The 14,259-nt window shown below is 41.1% G+C and overlaps 1 protein-coding gene across 6 annotated transcripts in view; it reads left to right on the top strand.

Moving 5' to 3' along the window:
• Nucleotides 1-13,283, top strand: part of LOC138979416 (uncharacterized) — an 18,937-nt gene extending 5,654 nt beyond the window's left edge. For 3 of the 6 annotated variants that reach the window (XM_070352134.1, XM_070352136.1, XM_070352135.1), the window contains 8 exons: nucleotides 2,919-3,020; nucleotides 5,496-5,630; nucleotides 9,689-9,736; nucleotides 10,064-10,132; nucleotides 10,361-10,408; nucleotides 10,836-10,904; nucleotides 11,151-11,198; nucleotides 11,878-13,283. In XM_070352134.1, the coding sequence (XP_070208235.1) occupies nucleotides 2,919-3,020; nucleotides 5,496-5,630; nucleotides 9,689-9,736; nucleotides 10,064-10,132; nucleotides 10,361-10,408; nucleotides 10,836-10,904; nucleotides 11,151-11,198; nucleotides 11,878-11,945 (587 nt within the window). In that variant the 3' untranslated portion in view covers nucleotides 11,946-13,283. The remainder of the gene's footprint in view (nucleotides 1-2,918; nucleotides 3,021-5,495; nucleotides 5,631-9,688; nucleotides 9,737-10,063; nucleotides 10,133-10,360; nucleotides 10,409-10,835; nucleotides 10,905-11,150; nucleotides 11,199-11,877) is intronic. The other 3 variants (XM_070352139.1, XM_070352140.1, XM_070352137.1) reach the window with 2 other exon arrangements.
• Nucleotides 13,284-14,259: the final 976 nt, after the last annotated feature.

The following is a 14,259-nucleotide window of genomic DNA, read 5'->3' as shown; positions in this document are numbered from 1 at the left end:
GACTGTGGATATATCCGCAGTGTCTATGACGGCATCAAGAAAGCCATTGGTCCAACACACAGCAAGACAGCACCATTGAAGTCAACCACTGGAGAAGTCATCATAGACAAAAGCAAACACATGGAGAGATGGGTTGAGCATTATTCTGAACATCGTCACCCTGTACAAAACCAAGGGGGATCGCAGCGACTGCAATAACTACAGGGGGATCTCTTTGTTCAGCATCGTAGGAGAATGATTGCACGCTTGGTCCTAAACAGACTACAGAAGCTTGCTGAAAAGGGTTTTCCAGAATCTCAGTGCGGCTTCAGGTCAAAATGATCCACTATTGGCATAATATTATCCCTACGACAGCTACAGGAGAAATGCAGAGAACGAAGGTAGCCATTATATATCGATCGCCTTTATAGACTTGACCTTGGGAACTCTTCAAAGTTCTGGAAAGGATTATGTGTCCACATAAGCTGCTAAGCATGATCCAGTCGTTACACACAGACATATGAAGCGTGTCGTGCAGTTTGACGGCTCGTCCCGTGCTAGCCCCCACCCTCTCCGGCATATACTTTGCAGTCATGCTGAAACACGCATTCAGAACTACAACCGACGGAATCTACCTGCATACCAGGTCAGATGGCAAACTCTTCAGCCTGTCATGGCGGAAGGTAAAGACCAAGATTCGGAAGACTCTCATCAGAGACATGTTATTTTCAGAAGACGCTGCCAGCTCGCAAGGAGCACCTTCAGCACCTTATGGACAACTTGTCAGAGCTTGCAAGGACTTCGGCTTCACCATCAGCTTGAAAAGGACAAACATCATAGGACAGGACACTGAATGCTGACCTATCATCACCATCAACAACTATCAGCTGGATGTAGTGGACAACTTTACCTGGTTCATCGGTGGCTATACCGATTTTGGCATGGACCATGAAATCAACAGAAAAATTGGCCATGCAGCCTCAACATTTGCCAGGCTCTCAAAAAGGGTCTGGGAAAACGCAACATTGACAGCAAAAACCAAGATGGCTGACTATCGAGCATGCGTTATCAGTGCAGTGCCCTTCTCTACGACATCGAGTCGTTAACTCTGTACTTAAGGCAGGAAAGGAGACTAAACACCTTGCACATGCGCAACTTCCGGGGGATCTCGGGAATCAAGTGGTCAGACCCGGTGACCAACGACGAGGTCCTGGAACGTGCTGGTATGCCAAGCATGTACACACTGTTTCGGCAACGCCGACTCCGCTGGCTTGGTCATGTCCGCAGAATCCAAGATGGCACGATCCCCAAGGACATATGGTTGGGTGAGCGGGCATCAGGCAAGGGCCCCCCCTAACACCTGTACGGGGAACTAGCATCAAAGAAGAGAGCGCAGAGACGCCCCCAATTTCGCTATGTACAGATATGTCTGCAAAAGAGACATGAAGGCCCTCGACATGGACATTACTGGTAGGGAAGACTTTGTCCAAGACTGAGCCTGCTCGAGGCTCGAGCTGAAGAGAGGCCTAGCCAAAGGAGAAGAGAAGCTTCAACTGGCCTCGGGAGTGAACAGACTCAAAGCAAGAGAAAATGACAGCAATGAATTAACACCTTCAGACACTGGTCAAAAGTGTGGTCGCTGCGGAAGAAGCTGCCACTCTCGCATCGGGTTACACAGCCACAGCAGGGGCTGTTCCAGCGCCAACTGAACAATCCTCCCAGTCGCAGATCTATGGCCCCACGGGAGCGACGGATGCTGCGTGATTGTCTGTCTCTAAGGAAGGAGCCATTGTGCCTTCTTCGTGCACGTATGAAACGCAAAGCTTGATTGGATGCAGGTGTCCTCGTGCAGGAATAAAAGTGGAAGTCTGATTGGCTGGTGTCAAATGTCGTAAAAAGAGAGCACTCTTTCTGTGACACTTTTTTTTCAAACCGCGCTTAGTTTCCTTCGGCAGTTGAATACATCCGACCATCCCTTGATAAAATCTCGGCTCCCACAAAAATGCTACACTTGCTCTTTGAGAACCTTGATTGTAATTATAGAATATACATTTCTCATCACACACATACACAATTTCGCTAAGTCCTCGGATACTGCATACAAGTTAGCTCTTACCTGTAAATCGGCTAACATATCCCTGCTGAAACGTAGTGTACATTTCACTTCAGACATTTCTAGCAATATTATGAGGGCCACTTTCCATGCGTTGGTCATTGTTGACAGTCATGTTCAAATGGCTTGTGGTGACTGTCTGCAGCTTTAATTGTTGACTTCCTCCGAGCAGTTTTCGACAAAACTGTTCTTTGGATTGTCAGATTCATTCCAGCTGTCTCGGGTTCCGAATATGTTCAAAGAGCGCAAACATGAAATGTTTACACAAATTTACGATTTTTCAGAATTATAAAATTTCAAGCTAAAGATACTTGTTTATGTTAGTCAAAATCAGCATTTAAGACATAGGTACAAAAATGTGTTCACCAATAGAAGTGTCAGAAAAATAGAGATATCAAGGTCCCATGTCTGAAATAAAAGCAAACCAAACAACCTCCATACAATAAAACACATGAACAAAGGCCATGCTTTTTTTCTTTTTTGCTTCTGGTTTGTTTGTAAACTGGTTAAGATTATCAGGGCGTTGTCGACGAAGATATTGCAACCGAACTGCGGGGTTTGAACATAATTTATTATGTTGCTTACAACTCTGTATGCCTGCGTACAATTTCTGCAAATTCCGTACATTTTAAAATCAGTTGAATTTAAGAGAAACACAAATTTTCAGCTAGCGCTAACGAGTGACATACAGTAGTTGTCAAGTAGGGGGATGGGGGGAAGGGTTAGGAAAGGGAAGCAACTGTTTTGTGTGTTGGTAATATCTCGACTGCTAAAATGTTGCTAGCAGTGTCAGTGTGTGTGTCTATAGCGGCTTTGTTTTCCCCAGAAAATGACAACAAAACCGTTGTTCTGTTTGCCGTGCTGGGTGCTGTGGGAGGATTTCTCATCCTTGTCATCGTGCTGGTAGTAATTCACTGCAAGAGGAAAGGTATAATACGTTGCCTATTCTGCCAACAGTTATATTTTGGATTGAGAAGAAAATAAACTATTTGTGTTAACCACTTTAAGAGATCTTTCTGTTCAAAAAGTATGGCACGCATTTATCTTTGCCAAACAAATATAATGTACCCTTTTTACAGTTAGTCAAGTTTTGACTAAATGTTTTAACATAGAGGGGGAATGGAGACGAGGGTCGTGGTGTATGTTTGTGTGTATGTGTGCGTGTGTGTGCGTGTGTGTGTGTGTGTGTGTGTGTGTGTGTGTGTGTGAGTGTGTATAAACTGATTCCGAGAAAACTACTTGGCCGATCTTCATGAAACTTCACATGTGAGTTCCTGGGTATGCTATCTTCAGACTTTTTTTTCTTCAGTTTCTGAATATATGGCTTTGATAACTTCATATCCGGCTTTTTTCAAATGTGAGGCAGCACTGTCACACACTCCTTTTTCAACCTAATTGATTTACATTTTGATCAAGCAATCTTTGACAAAGTCCGGACTATGGGATTGCATTTGAGCTCGAAAGCTTAAAAGAAATTAATTAGTTTGCTCATTAAAATTGTTATTAAAATCGATTTTTGAGAAGACGATTACAAATTGATTGCATTGTATTCCGAATCGTCTCCTGGATTCAAAAATATATAAATATGTTGTGTTTACTCCAACAATGAGCTCAGAATGAAAGGAAATAGGTTCAGTAAGTACATGTACAATGTACAACTAGGTCGCATGCTTTGCGAAGACAAGCGTGACCCCGGGACGGGCGCCTGATGTTTCTTGATGTCCTACGGACTTTGTTCATTAGGGACCAGCTTTGTTGATTCGCTAGTTGAGGGGGGAGGGGGGGGGGCACCTGGCCAAAGGATTGGAGGTGACGGGGTTATGGAACCGCTATCTGTTGTTTTAAAAGCTTGTGGTTAAAAGATTATTGGGCGTATTGTTAAACACAGCTTTATTTCAGAATTTGTTACAATTTATAAAACTTAGGACCACCTTTTGTTAAAATGTAAAAGTCCGGTGGATTGATATACACACTATGTGCATGTGATGATGATTGAAGTGGAATACAAACATTTGCCCTCATTCACACACGCACAAGACACACACACACATAAACAACTTGTTTGTGTATGATTATGCAACACAAGAATAGAGATTAGCGTACATACTTTTTAATATCACATAACAGTGATACAATTTCATTTTACACCCGCCAGCGCAGCGAGACCCTCCCACTGACTCTGCCGTGGAAGGGGCGCGCTGGCATTGGCTGGCTCTCACAGGGGCCTGGGGGCCTGGTGTTGTGTCAGGAGTATAAATCAATGCTAGCGGAGCGAGCGAGGGACCACCTCATGTCCCAAATAGATTCCTATTCTGGGGACAAAAATAGAAATTTTGCATAGCATAGCATAGCGAGCGGACTGTCCCGAAAGCGGCCAAGGCCGCCGTCGGAGCGATATGGGACGCAGCTCGGATAAGAGATTTGGTTTAAAAAGAAGAAGAATAAAACCGTGTCACAAGCATGTTAGGTTTTCCCCATTATAGGGTAGATAAGAACCATGCCATGTTGGAAGTCGATTGACTGTCCTACGTACATACAGCAGACAACAGCGTCAGTTTAGTATTGAAATGAACGGTTTTCGCATATTTCAAGATAACTACGATGTAAACAGAACACGCGAAGGCTTCAAAGCCTTCGTTAAGAGCGAGCAATTTTCAAAAAATTTATTTTTGCGTGGTTTATCTTACCCCTGAGCCATCGTGAACCCGTGTGATCCAGTTTCCCTTTTTCACAATGCAGTCGTCAGTTTGTAATTTGAATGCGGCTCGCTGTGAGCTTATCTGCAATAGCACGTTATTATGAACCCCTGACTTTTCACGAAACAAACGAATGTGGTTCATAGGAACTCGAGCGATGGCTTTTGACTGCCTATAAACCGTCGTCTGCTACGAAAACCACGACCTTGCGTGACCCTGCTTCCGGGCTTTTCTTTTTTCAAACTTTCAAAACTTCGATTTGTACTGATCTTGTCTTGATGAAAAAATAATTCTTTTATGATTGAAGAATGTTTGTGTAACAAGCTGTCAATTTATTATTTAGATTTTAAAAGTTAGGTCTAGCGCCAAAACGCACAATCATCGCTCCACGGCTATCGCCAGTTGAAGGGAAGTAACTCATTTTTGACCTGAGTTCAGGATGGGTCCGATTGAGATGGTCTCAATCCGAAAACATAATTCTTTGAAAATTGCTCGCTCTTTACGTAGGGCACCTAGGATGTTCCCGTTCGGTGAGCGTTCAAACGGAAGGGTGTTTGTACTGTGTGTAAAAACCTGACAGTATCTGTGATGGTTTACGGGAGGCGCACTGTGCCTTTATTGTTCACGTGATAATATTTTTTTGGTTTTACTTTTTGTCTGCATGCATGTTTTCTGCTGTGTGTTTTTCTTTTTTTCGGGCAAAACAGCGGGTTTTCGATTGCCGAATAGAATGGAATGTCACGATGCGTCGCGAGATACGCCAGGAGTACAGGGTGACCAAGTGCCCTCAGACGGGGATGAATATCACATATATTCTGAAATTCCTGCCAGTGCTCACGAGGGTAAGAATGTGTGTGTGTGTGTGTGTGTGTGTGTGTGTGTGTGTGTGTGTGTGTGAGAGTGACTCTGTGCGTGTGTGTGTGTGTGTGTGTGTGTGTGTGTGTGTGTGTGTGTGAGGGTGTGTGTGAGGGTATGTGTGTGAGTGTGTGTGTGTGTGTGTGTGTGTTGCCTGGTGTGTTTGTCTGTGTGTGTGTGTTTCCTGGTGTGTGTGTGTGTGTGTGTGTGAGTGTGTGTGTGTGTGTGTGTGTGTGTGTGTGTGTGTGTGTGTGTGTGTGTGTGTGTGTGTTTAGCTTTGTTGTCGGTGGTGTATAAGGAAAAAACTGTTTAGAACCGTTTTGATCTTGAATAAATTAGTATACATAAGACGTCCCTAGCATAACAGTAGTGTACAGATGTGCGCGTTAAGAGGATGGCTCACGTTCATTCGATTCATGATTAAAAGATCAAAAGAGCAAGTGAGTTAATGTTTTTCAACGTGTGTGTGTGTATGTGCGTATCTATATCTATATACGGCTTGTGTGTGTCTGTCTGTCTGTCTGTGTGTTCACGATTCACGGCCAAAGTTCTCGATGGATCTGCTTCAAATTTGGTGGGCATATTTAGGTAGACCCCGGACACAATCTGGTCGATGAAAATTTTCAACACGTGCTCTCAGCGCGCAGCGCTGAACCGATATTGGTTTTTATGGTTTTTCTGTACATCCATTCCCAGTAACTCTTCCTTATCTTCTCCAGTGTTTTGCGCGTTTATCTCCCTTCCTTCGTGTGGCGTCAATCGCGTACGGTGCGCCACTCACCCGGCTTCGCCGGGTATTCGGCTGTACTTCTTGCCGGCGAAGCCGGTACCCGTCGAAGCGGGTAATCATCCAGTATATATATGGGTGCGTCTCAGAAACTGAACCTTTTGTGTGTGCCATAATCAAATTAGCCCACAATTGAAACATACTGAATTTTAAATCATGATATTGGTATTTTTGAGAAGTAAAATGAATAAAGAAATAGTACAAACAAAACTGAGTATTCTGCATGATTATTATGAAGGTTGTTTTGCGAAAGAAATGATTGGATGCGTGAAAAAAGGAGGTCTGATCTGTGACATGAACCATCAACTAGTTTTGCACCTCACTACAAGAATCGTTTAGAATGTCCAAGGACTGCTGTTCTTGATATGTGTGTTTGGTTTAAGTGTACTTGACAGTTGAAATGTTATTTTGTCCACAGAATTGTTTTTTTAAACGAAATTAATCGCTTGAAAGTTTGCCATCACTGTCGTAACATAGGTTTCCACACGCGTGCAACAGCAACAAGTCCTAAATTTGAACTTTAGAATTTGCATATTCATCTTCAACACGATCTTGACATGAAAGGGCATAGAAAATCGCTAAGCTAAATGTTATTTAAGTATTATTTTCTCAAAATTGCATCTGCAAACTAAGTTGAAAGTTGCGCAATATGACATGCTTCTTCAAAATTCAGTTACGATGGTGAACGGTTTTGCAAATAATGTTCAGAGTTTTGAAGAAAGATTAGAACTATTTTGCGCGTAGTGACTTAGAGGTGCGGGTGACTACGCATGCGCAGTTACAGAGAGAAATAGTTCAGCTTCCAGCAGCGAAGAAAGATTTCGAGAATGTTTCCGAAGTCTGTGATTTTGTTACGACAGTGATCAACACCCAAGGTTCTTGAGAAAAGGTGAGTTTTTGCTGCTATGATATTCTATGAAGTGAAAAATTAGGCTAAACATTTGTTAATAATAGTTTTTCTTTCGATTTCACCTAGTCAAAGCTTGACTAAATGTTTTAACATAGAGGGGGAATCGAAACGAGGGTCGTGGTGTATGTGTGTGTGTGTGTCTGTCTGTCTGTGCGTGTGTGTGTGTAGAGCGATTCAGATTAAACTACTTGACCGATCTTTATGAAATTTGACATGAGAGTTCCTGGGTATGATATCCCCGGACGTTTTTTTTCTTTTTTTCGACAAATACTTTTGATGACGTCATATCCGGCTTTTTGTAAAAGTTGAGGCGGCACTGTCACACCCTCATTTTTCAATTAAATTGATTGAAATTTTTGTAAAGCAATCTTCGACAAAGGCCGGACTTCGGTATTGCATTTCAGCTTGGTGGCTTAAAAATTAATTAATGACTTTGGCCATTAAAAATCTGAAAATTGTAATAATTTTTTTTTATATATATAAAACGATCCAAATTTACGTTCATTTTATTTGACATCATTTCCTGATTCCAAAAACATATAAATATGTTATATTTGGATTAAAAACAAGCTCTGAAAATTAAAAAAATAAAAATGATGATCAAAATTAAATTTCCGAAATCGATTTAAAGGAACGGTAAGTGTCAATGTTTTCTTTAATTGTAAAAGTTGTATGTTCAATGGAATGGTAAGTCTGAACAAAATAATTACTTTATTTTGTTTTTAGCCAGTGAATGTGGATGCATCAAAATCTTGATAGACATTAAACAAATTCATGTTAGTGAAACTAGTACACATATTGCATCAATCTTTGGTTGAAATCGAAGGTACTTGCATGTTTCAGGTGCAAGAGATTCGACCTGATGAACTGGTGGTAAAGTTCCTTCGAAGGAAACCGGAGGGGAACTACTATTGCTTTCCAGGGATCGATGATATTTCCTTAGTCCCTACATCTGATGCAACCATGATTCGTGACCCCACCTTCAATGCCAGGGGGCATTATTTCTTTTGAAATAAATTAATTAACTGCAAGTGGCAACTGTTCTATATGTAACCAATGCCTTTGGTTTATTGTCTTAACAATTGAATGAACCACTTTTGAACATTTGCATTCTTCATGTCAAACCTTATAATACATGTCTGGTTGTTCGTTTCCGAGTTACGTCGGTGATGAACTTTTCATTAATGTTTCTCTTTTTGGGGGCAAAGTTTGCTTGATTTTGTCCAGCTTTTTTTCTTTCTGTTCCTGTTTTAGTGTTTGGCATTTTACCTAAGAATCTGGTTGCAAAATTAGCTTCATTTAGTAAAGTTTGTTGGAAAAAGCATAACCGTTTCTTTGTTACAAAAGTGATGTTTCCATGTTATATCGGTGACCATTTTGCATTCTTTTGGGATAACTTTCTAACATTTTATCTTAGAGCGACAAATCTTTGTATATATGCTATTGTGAAGGTTAAATGTCAATAAGACTGAATGAATGCCATGTATCAACATGTTATGATCAGGATATCATTAATTAATTTTCATTTTTGTATTGAAATTTTGACGAATGCATAGAACTTTGAAAAAAACATTATTTTGTTGTTTGCATGTAGTCATTTCATATTGAACTCTATAATGGCTTGTGATTCAACAATAATAACTGAATAAAAGTCGTTTTCAGCCTTATAAATGCAGTTTTGTTGTCTTTTATTGTTTCCATGTTACACGGGTGATTTTGCACACATGGTCCAAATAATGCTCAATATATGGCAAACTAAAGGCAATGTTATATTTTTTCTTGTTTAAACTGAAAAGGTACACCCTGAGAAGTGTGTAAATAGTATTATCAAAGTTTTCTGGGAAGATTTTACTTTTGGTGATAATGTCACAAACAGAGGACGAGATTCTGAGACGCACCCATATATGTATGTGTGTGTGTGTGTGTGTGTGTGTGTGTGTACCCATGTTTCCACAGGTTTGGTTGCCTAAATCACCATAAGGCAACCATCCACACGTGGATGGCAACCTAAACTCTGGATGGCAACCTAATTGTGTGGATGGTCGCTTCATTTAACACCGTTAAATTGACTTTTTTGACGGAAAGAATGTCATAACAATGTTCAAAATGACATTCTTTCCGTCCTCTATAGGCGACGAAATAGGTCAAATTTTGTGCATTTTTTAGTGCAAAATTCTTCGATGCCGGAGCGAGTACTGCACCCAGTGCTGTTGTAGTGCAAGTGCACTAGAAAGGCACTACACCCAGTGCCGCCTCTTAGGTAACCATCCACACTTTAGGTATGTGTGTTTGTGTGTGTGTGTGTATCTATGGGAGATCATCTATTTGTGTCTTTCTCTGACCGACAGGCGCCAAAGAGAGCCACACGAACCTCGAACTTTCCAATGGAACGGACGGTAAGGATATGTCCTCTGTTTTACTTTGTTGTCGGTGGTATCTAAGGAATAACCGTTTAGAACCGTTTTGAATATTTATATACTTAAGACGTCCCTGGTATAAAAGTACGTAATTGAAGGAGAAAACGTGATGAAGAGGTTATAGCTGCTCAGTGTACAAGCACTCAAGACGCATCACTTAACTTCTTTTTTTTATTCTGACTAACAGTTGTCTTCATATTTACTTTTTTCATTGTAAGATTTTCGAGACTGTCGTTTTGTTGGTGTTTTTGACAGGTATTTGCATGTTATACTATTTCATTTTAAATATTTTTCATCGACACGCAGACAACGACCATGCTCGGCCTGCAGCAGCAACTAACGGAGAGGAGAATGTAAATCCGTATGACAAGCCAGGTAGTGTTCGCATTAGTCAAGGTACGTGCGTGCGTGCCTATACATATGTGTGTGAGTGTGTGTCTGTGTGTGTGCGTATGTGTTTGTGTGTGTGTGTGTGTTTGTGCGCGCGCGTGTGTGTGTGTGTGCATGTGTGTATGTGCGTATGTGTGTGTGCGTGTGTGTGTGGGTGTATGTGTGTGTGTATCTATGGGAGATCATCTCTTTGTGTCTTTCTCTGACCGACAGGCCCCAAAGAGAGCCACACGTACCTCGAACTTTCCAATGGAACGGACGGTAAGGATATGTCCTGTTTTACTTTGTTGTCGGTGGTATCTAAGGAATGACCGTTTAGAACCGTTTTGAATATTTATATACTTAAGACGTCCCTGGTATAAAAGTAGTGAAGACGTGTAAAGATGTGCGCGTTTAGAGGATGGCTCACGTTCATTAGATTCATGATGGAAAGATCAAAAGAGCGAGTGAGTTCATGTTTTTCAACGTATAGACATGTACGTAATTGAAGGAGAAAACGTGATGAAGAGGTTATAGCTGCTCAGTGTACAAGCACTCAAGACACATCACTTAACTTCTATTTTTTAACAGGTGTAGTTATATTCTCTTTTTTCTTTGTAAAATGTTAGACACTGTCGTTTTGTTGGTGTTTTTGACAGGCATTTGCATGTTATACTATTTCATTTCAATATTGTTCATCAAAACGCAGATAAGGACCATGCTCGGCCTGCAGCAGCAACTAACGGAGAGGAGAATGCTAATCCGTATGACAAGCCAGGTAGTGTTCGCATTAGTCAAAGTTAAAGACTGTAATTAAAAGGTTCGTGCGTGCGTGCTTGCGTGCGTGCATGACACTGAGTGCGTGCATATTTATGCACGCGTGTGTGTGTGTGTGCGTGCGTGTGTGTGTGTATGTGTGTGTGTGTATGTGTGTGTATGTGTGTGTGTGTGTGTATGTGAGTGTGTGTGTGTGCGTGTGTGTGTTAATGGGAGATAATCTATTTGTGTTTTCTCTGACCAACAGGCCCCACGGAGAGCCACACGTACCTTGACCTTCCCAAACAAACGGACGGTAAGGATATGTCCTCTGTTTTACTTTGATGTCGTTGGTATATAAGGAAGACAAATGTACCGGTTTGCATCCAAATTGTTTACATGATTATAGGAAATCAGCCACAATTGAGAAAAAGTCGGACATTTTTATTAAAGTATGGATTCAAGAACATATACGAGTTGTAATAATTGTATTTAAAGATTAAAGGTTCTAAACGGTTATTCCTTATATACCACCGACAAATTATATACATCAACAATCAAAGCTCATGACATATGCTGCATAATAATGGGAGTAATGACAACATGTGTTCAATCTGAAAGTCTTGTTCAATTATTGGAAAGAGTTATTTTCGCTTTATAATGGATTTTATTTCATGCAGGGTTGTAAGGTGCATTTAAAGTTTTAGGATTTCCTTCGTAGGTTGCTTGTTTGTTTGACTGTTCTTTATGTCATTACTGGGCGAAGCAACCCGCTTGCTAATTAAGATCCATTTAATTATTTACCATAGTTTCGGAGCCGTTTTTATAAAATTATTGCAAGCGATTCTAGATTACAGTACAGAGAATGTCTCTTGAATGTGTTGAGGTGCAAACCGTCAGAACACTTTCCAAAATTCCGCCTTAGGTGTACTAACTTTAACCAGAGACTAATCATCTCTTCTGAAAAATAATCTTAACTGTTTGTGTTTCATCAGATGATGGCTACCTTCACCCTGTGGACTATTCTCCAGAGACGACAGCCGATAAAGAAGATAACCGCTAATACGATTGCATTATTACAACACAAAACAAAAAAGTGTGTGTGCGCGCGCGTGGTTGTGTGTGTGTGAGTGTGTGTGTGGTTGTGTGTGTGTGAGTGTGTGTGTGTGGTTGTGTGTGTGTGTGTGTGTGTGTGTGTGTGTGTGTGTGTGTGAAATGGGACTGCCAATAGTAATGCTGCAAATGTTGACACCTGTCCATCAATGTAATGTTAGACCTCGTGACATAAGTAAATACCGCAACACGGTGGCCTAGTGGTAAGGCGTCCGCTTAGTGAGCGGGAGGTCGTGGGTTCGAACCCCGGCCAGGTCATACCTAAGACTTTTAAATTGGCAATCTAGTGGCTGCTCCGTCTGGCGTCTGGCATTATGGGGTTAGTGCTAGGACTGGTTGGTCCGGTGTCAGAATAATGTGACTGGGTGAGACATGAAGCCTGTGCTGCGACTTCTGTCTTGTGTGTGGCGCACGTTAAATGTCAAAGCAGCACCGCCCTGATATCACCCTTCGTGGCGGACTGGGCGTTAAGCAAACAAACAAACAAACAAACATAAGTAAATAATCAGTTGTTGTTAATGTTGCTGATGTCTTTTGCTTGATACAGTCTCATGTACAGTGAAAATTAGAGACATCAAGTCTGTCCATATAATTGTATGGTTTTTGTTTTATTGATTAAGAGGGCACGCTACAGCGTCTTGCCAAACATAAACTAAAAATAAAAAAATAATAATAAAGGTAAAGGATTTTGTTTATATAAAAAAAGAATTAAGAAAAAGAAAAAAGAAAAATACATAGTATTGATTGTGGTGCTAAAATGGATCCTGTTTGATAAAGGGAGAACCTGATCAATGTACATGCCATGCATATAATGTGCGTTTATATCATTACATGCTGCAGACACATTTCCCTATGCACACACACATGAATATTTAAAATTAATTCGAAAGAATTGTTGTACAGTCTGAAGCGTATGTCCACTATAGAAGGTCAAAAATACAATTTGTACACATGTGAGAAAAAAACACAGAAAAAACACAGAAAACACACGATAAATAATGCTTATTTTAAACACAAGCCTAATCCTAGCATCATAATAATGTCCAATAATTCGTCCTCATCATACGTTGTACAGTAGTCCCTTGCTTGGTTCAACATGCCCTAAACTCTTGGGTATGATTTGTACGTTAAAAACTATGCAAATGAACCTACAATTCTGCTGACATAGCTAGCTTACACATATTCTTGCGATGTGCTTCTGTTTCTGTAAATCTTCCAGATATGCACCCCCCCTCCCCCCACCCCTTTCGTCCAATGTCAACCGATAAATCCAGAGACAAAATTGCAATACCATTTGTTCAAGTCTCATATGTCTTGCGTCATAACATGTGTTTGTGTGTGTGTGTGTGTGTGTGTTGGCGTTAGTGTGCGTACTTGCGTATGTGCGTGCGTGCGTGTGTGTGTGCGTGTGTGTGTGTGTGTGTGTGTGTGTGTGTGTGTGTGTGTGTCCGGCCGCGTGAAAAGAAGCTGCCCTAGGCAGCGGTGTTTGTTTAACGTGTCAGTACATGACATTTATGAAGGTGTTTTTGTGATCATAGTGAACATAGATTAACGCCTGTTCTCAATTGGGCAAAGAGCCTCCGGCGTACAGCAGCCTTCATCAGGGCCTCCGGAGTTGCTGTCTGAGCGAACGACGAAGAAGAAGAAGAATTGGGCAAAGTCGACGTCGTGAAGCCCACTTTGCAAAGCAGGCCGCACGGAGCTTTAGCACAGAGTTTTCGGTAAAAAGACTTCGCGAAGTCGACTTCGGGCTCAATGAAGGACCGATAAAATAAGAACAAACATGACAATTAGAACAATGTTTGCAAATTCTCCAATCAAAGCCACACTTGTTTCAACGGTCCGTTCTTGCAAAGACATGACATGTTTGATAAAACCAACAGCAACAAAATCGTCGGACATGCTTGTCATACCAAAAGCACTGTTGAAACACAAAACCGGAAACAGATTTGCATAAGGAAATTCAACAACAGGGAGGGGTAGATGCTCGTGACTAAGAAACCCTAGTATGACAGTGATGGCAAAGATGACCTTTCAAACACAATCGTATCTTTTAGTGCAATGATAACACAAGCAGTGCTCTGTCGCGTTCTATTTACTGCATCCCTGATGCAAGTTAGCATGTACGATCTCCTGTTGGTACTCATTATCTTCACATCACTGTAGGTAGGAAAAGACCACACAATTTTAAGAAGAAAAACGAAAAACAACAGCAATAGATTTAACAATAAACACAAAGAACAGTGTTAATAAAAACTGGAAAT

The sequence above is a fragment of the Littorina saxatilis genome, linkage group LG11, assembly GCF_037325665.1.
Source record: "Littorina saxatilis isolate snail1 linkage group LG11, US_GU_Lsax_2.0, whole genome shotgun sequence".
Taxonomy (NCBI): domain Eukaryota; kingdom Metazoa; phylum Mollusca; class Gastropoda; order Littorinimorpha; family Littorinidae; genus Littorina; species Littorina saxatilis.
This window is presented reverse-complemented; position numbering and strand designations above follow the sequence as displayed.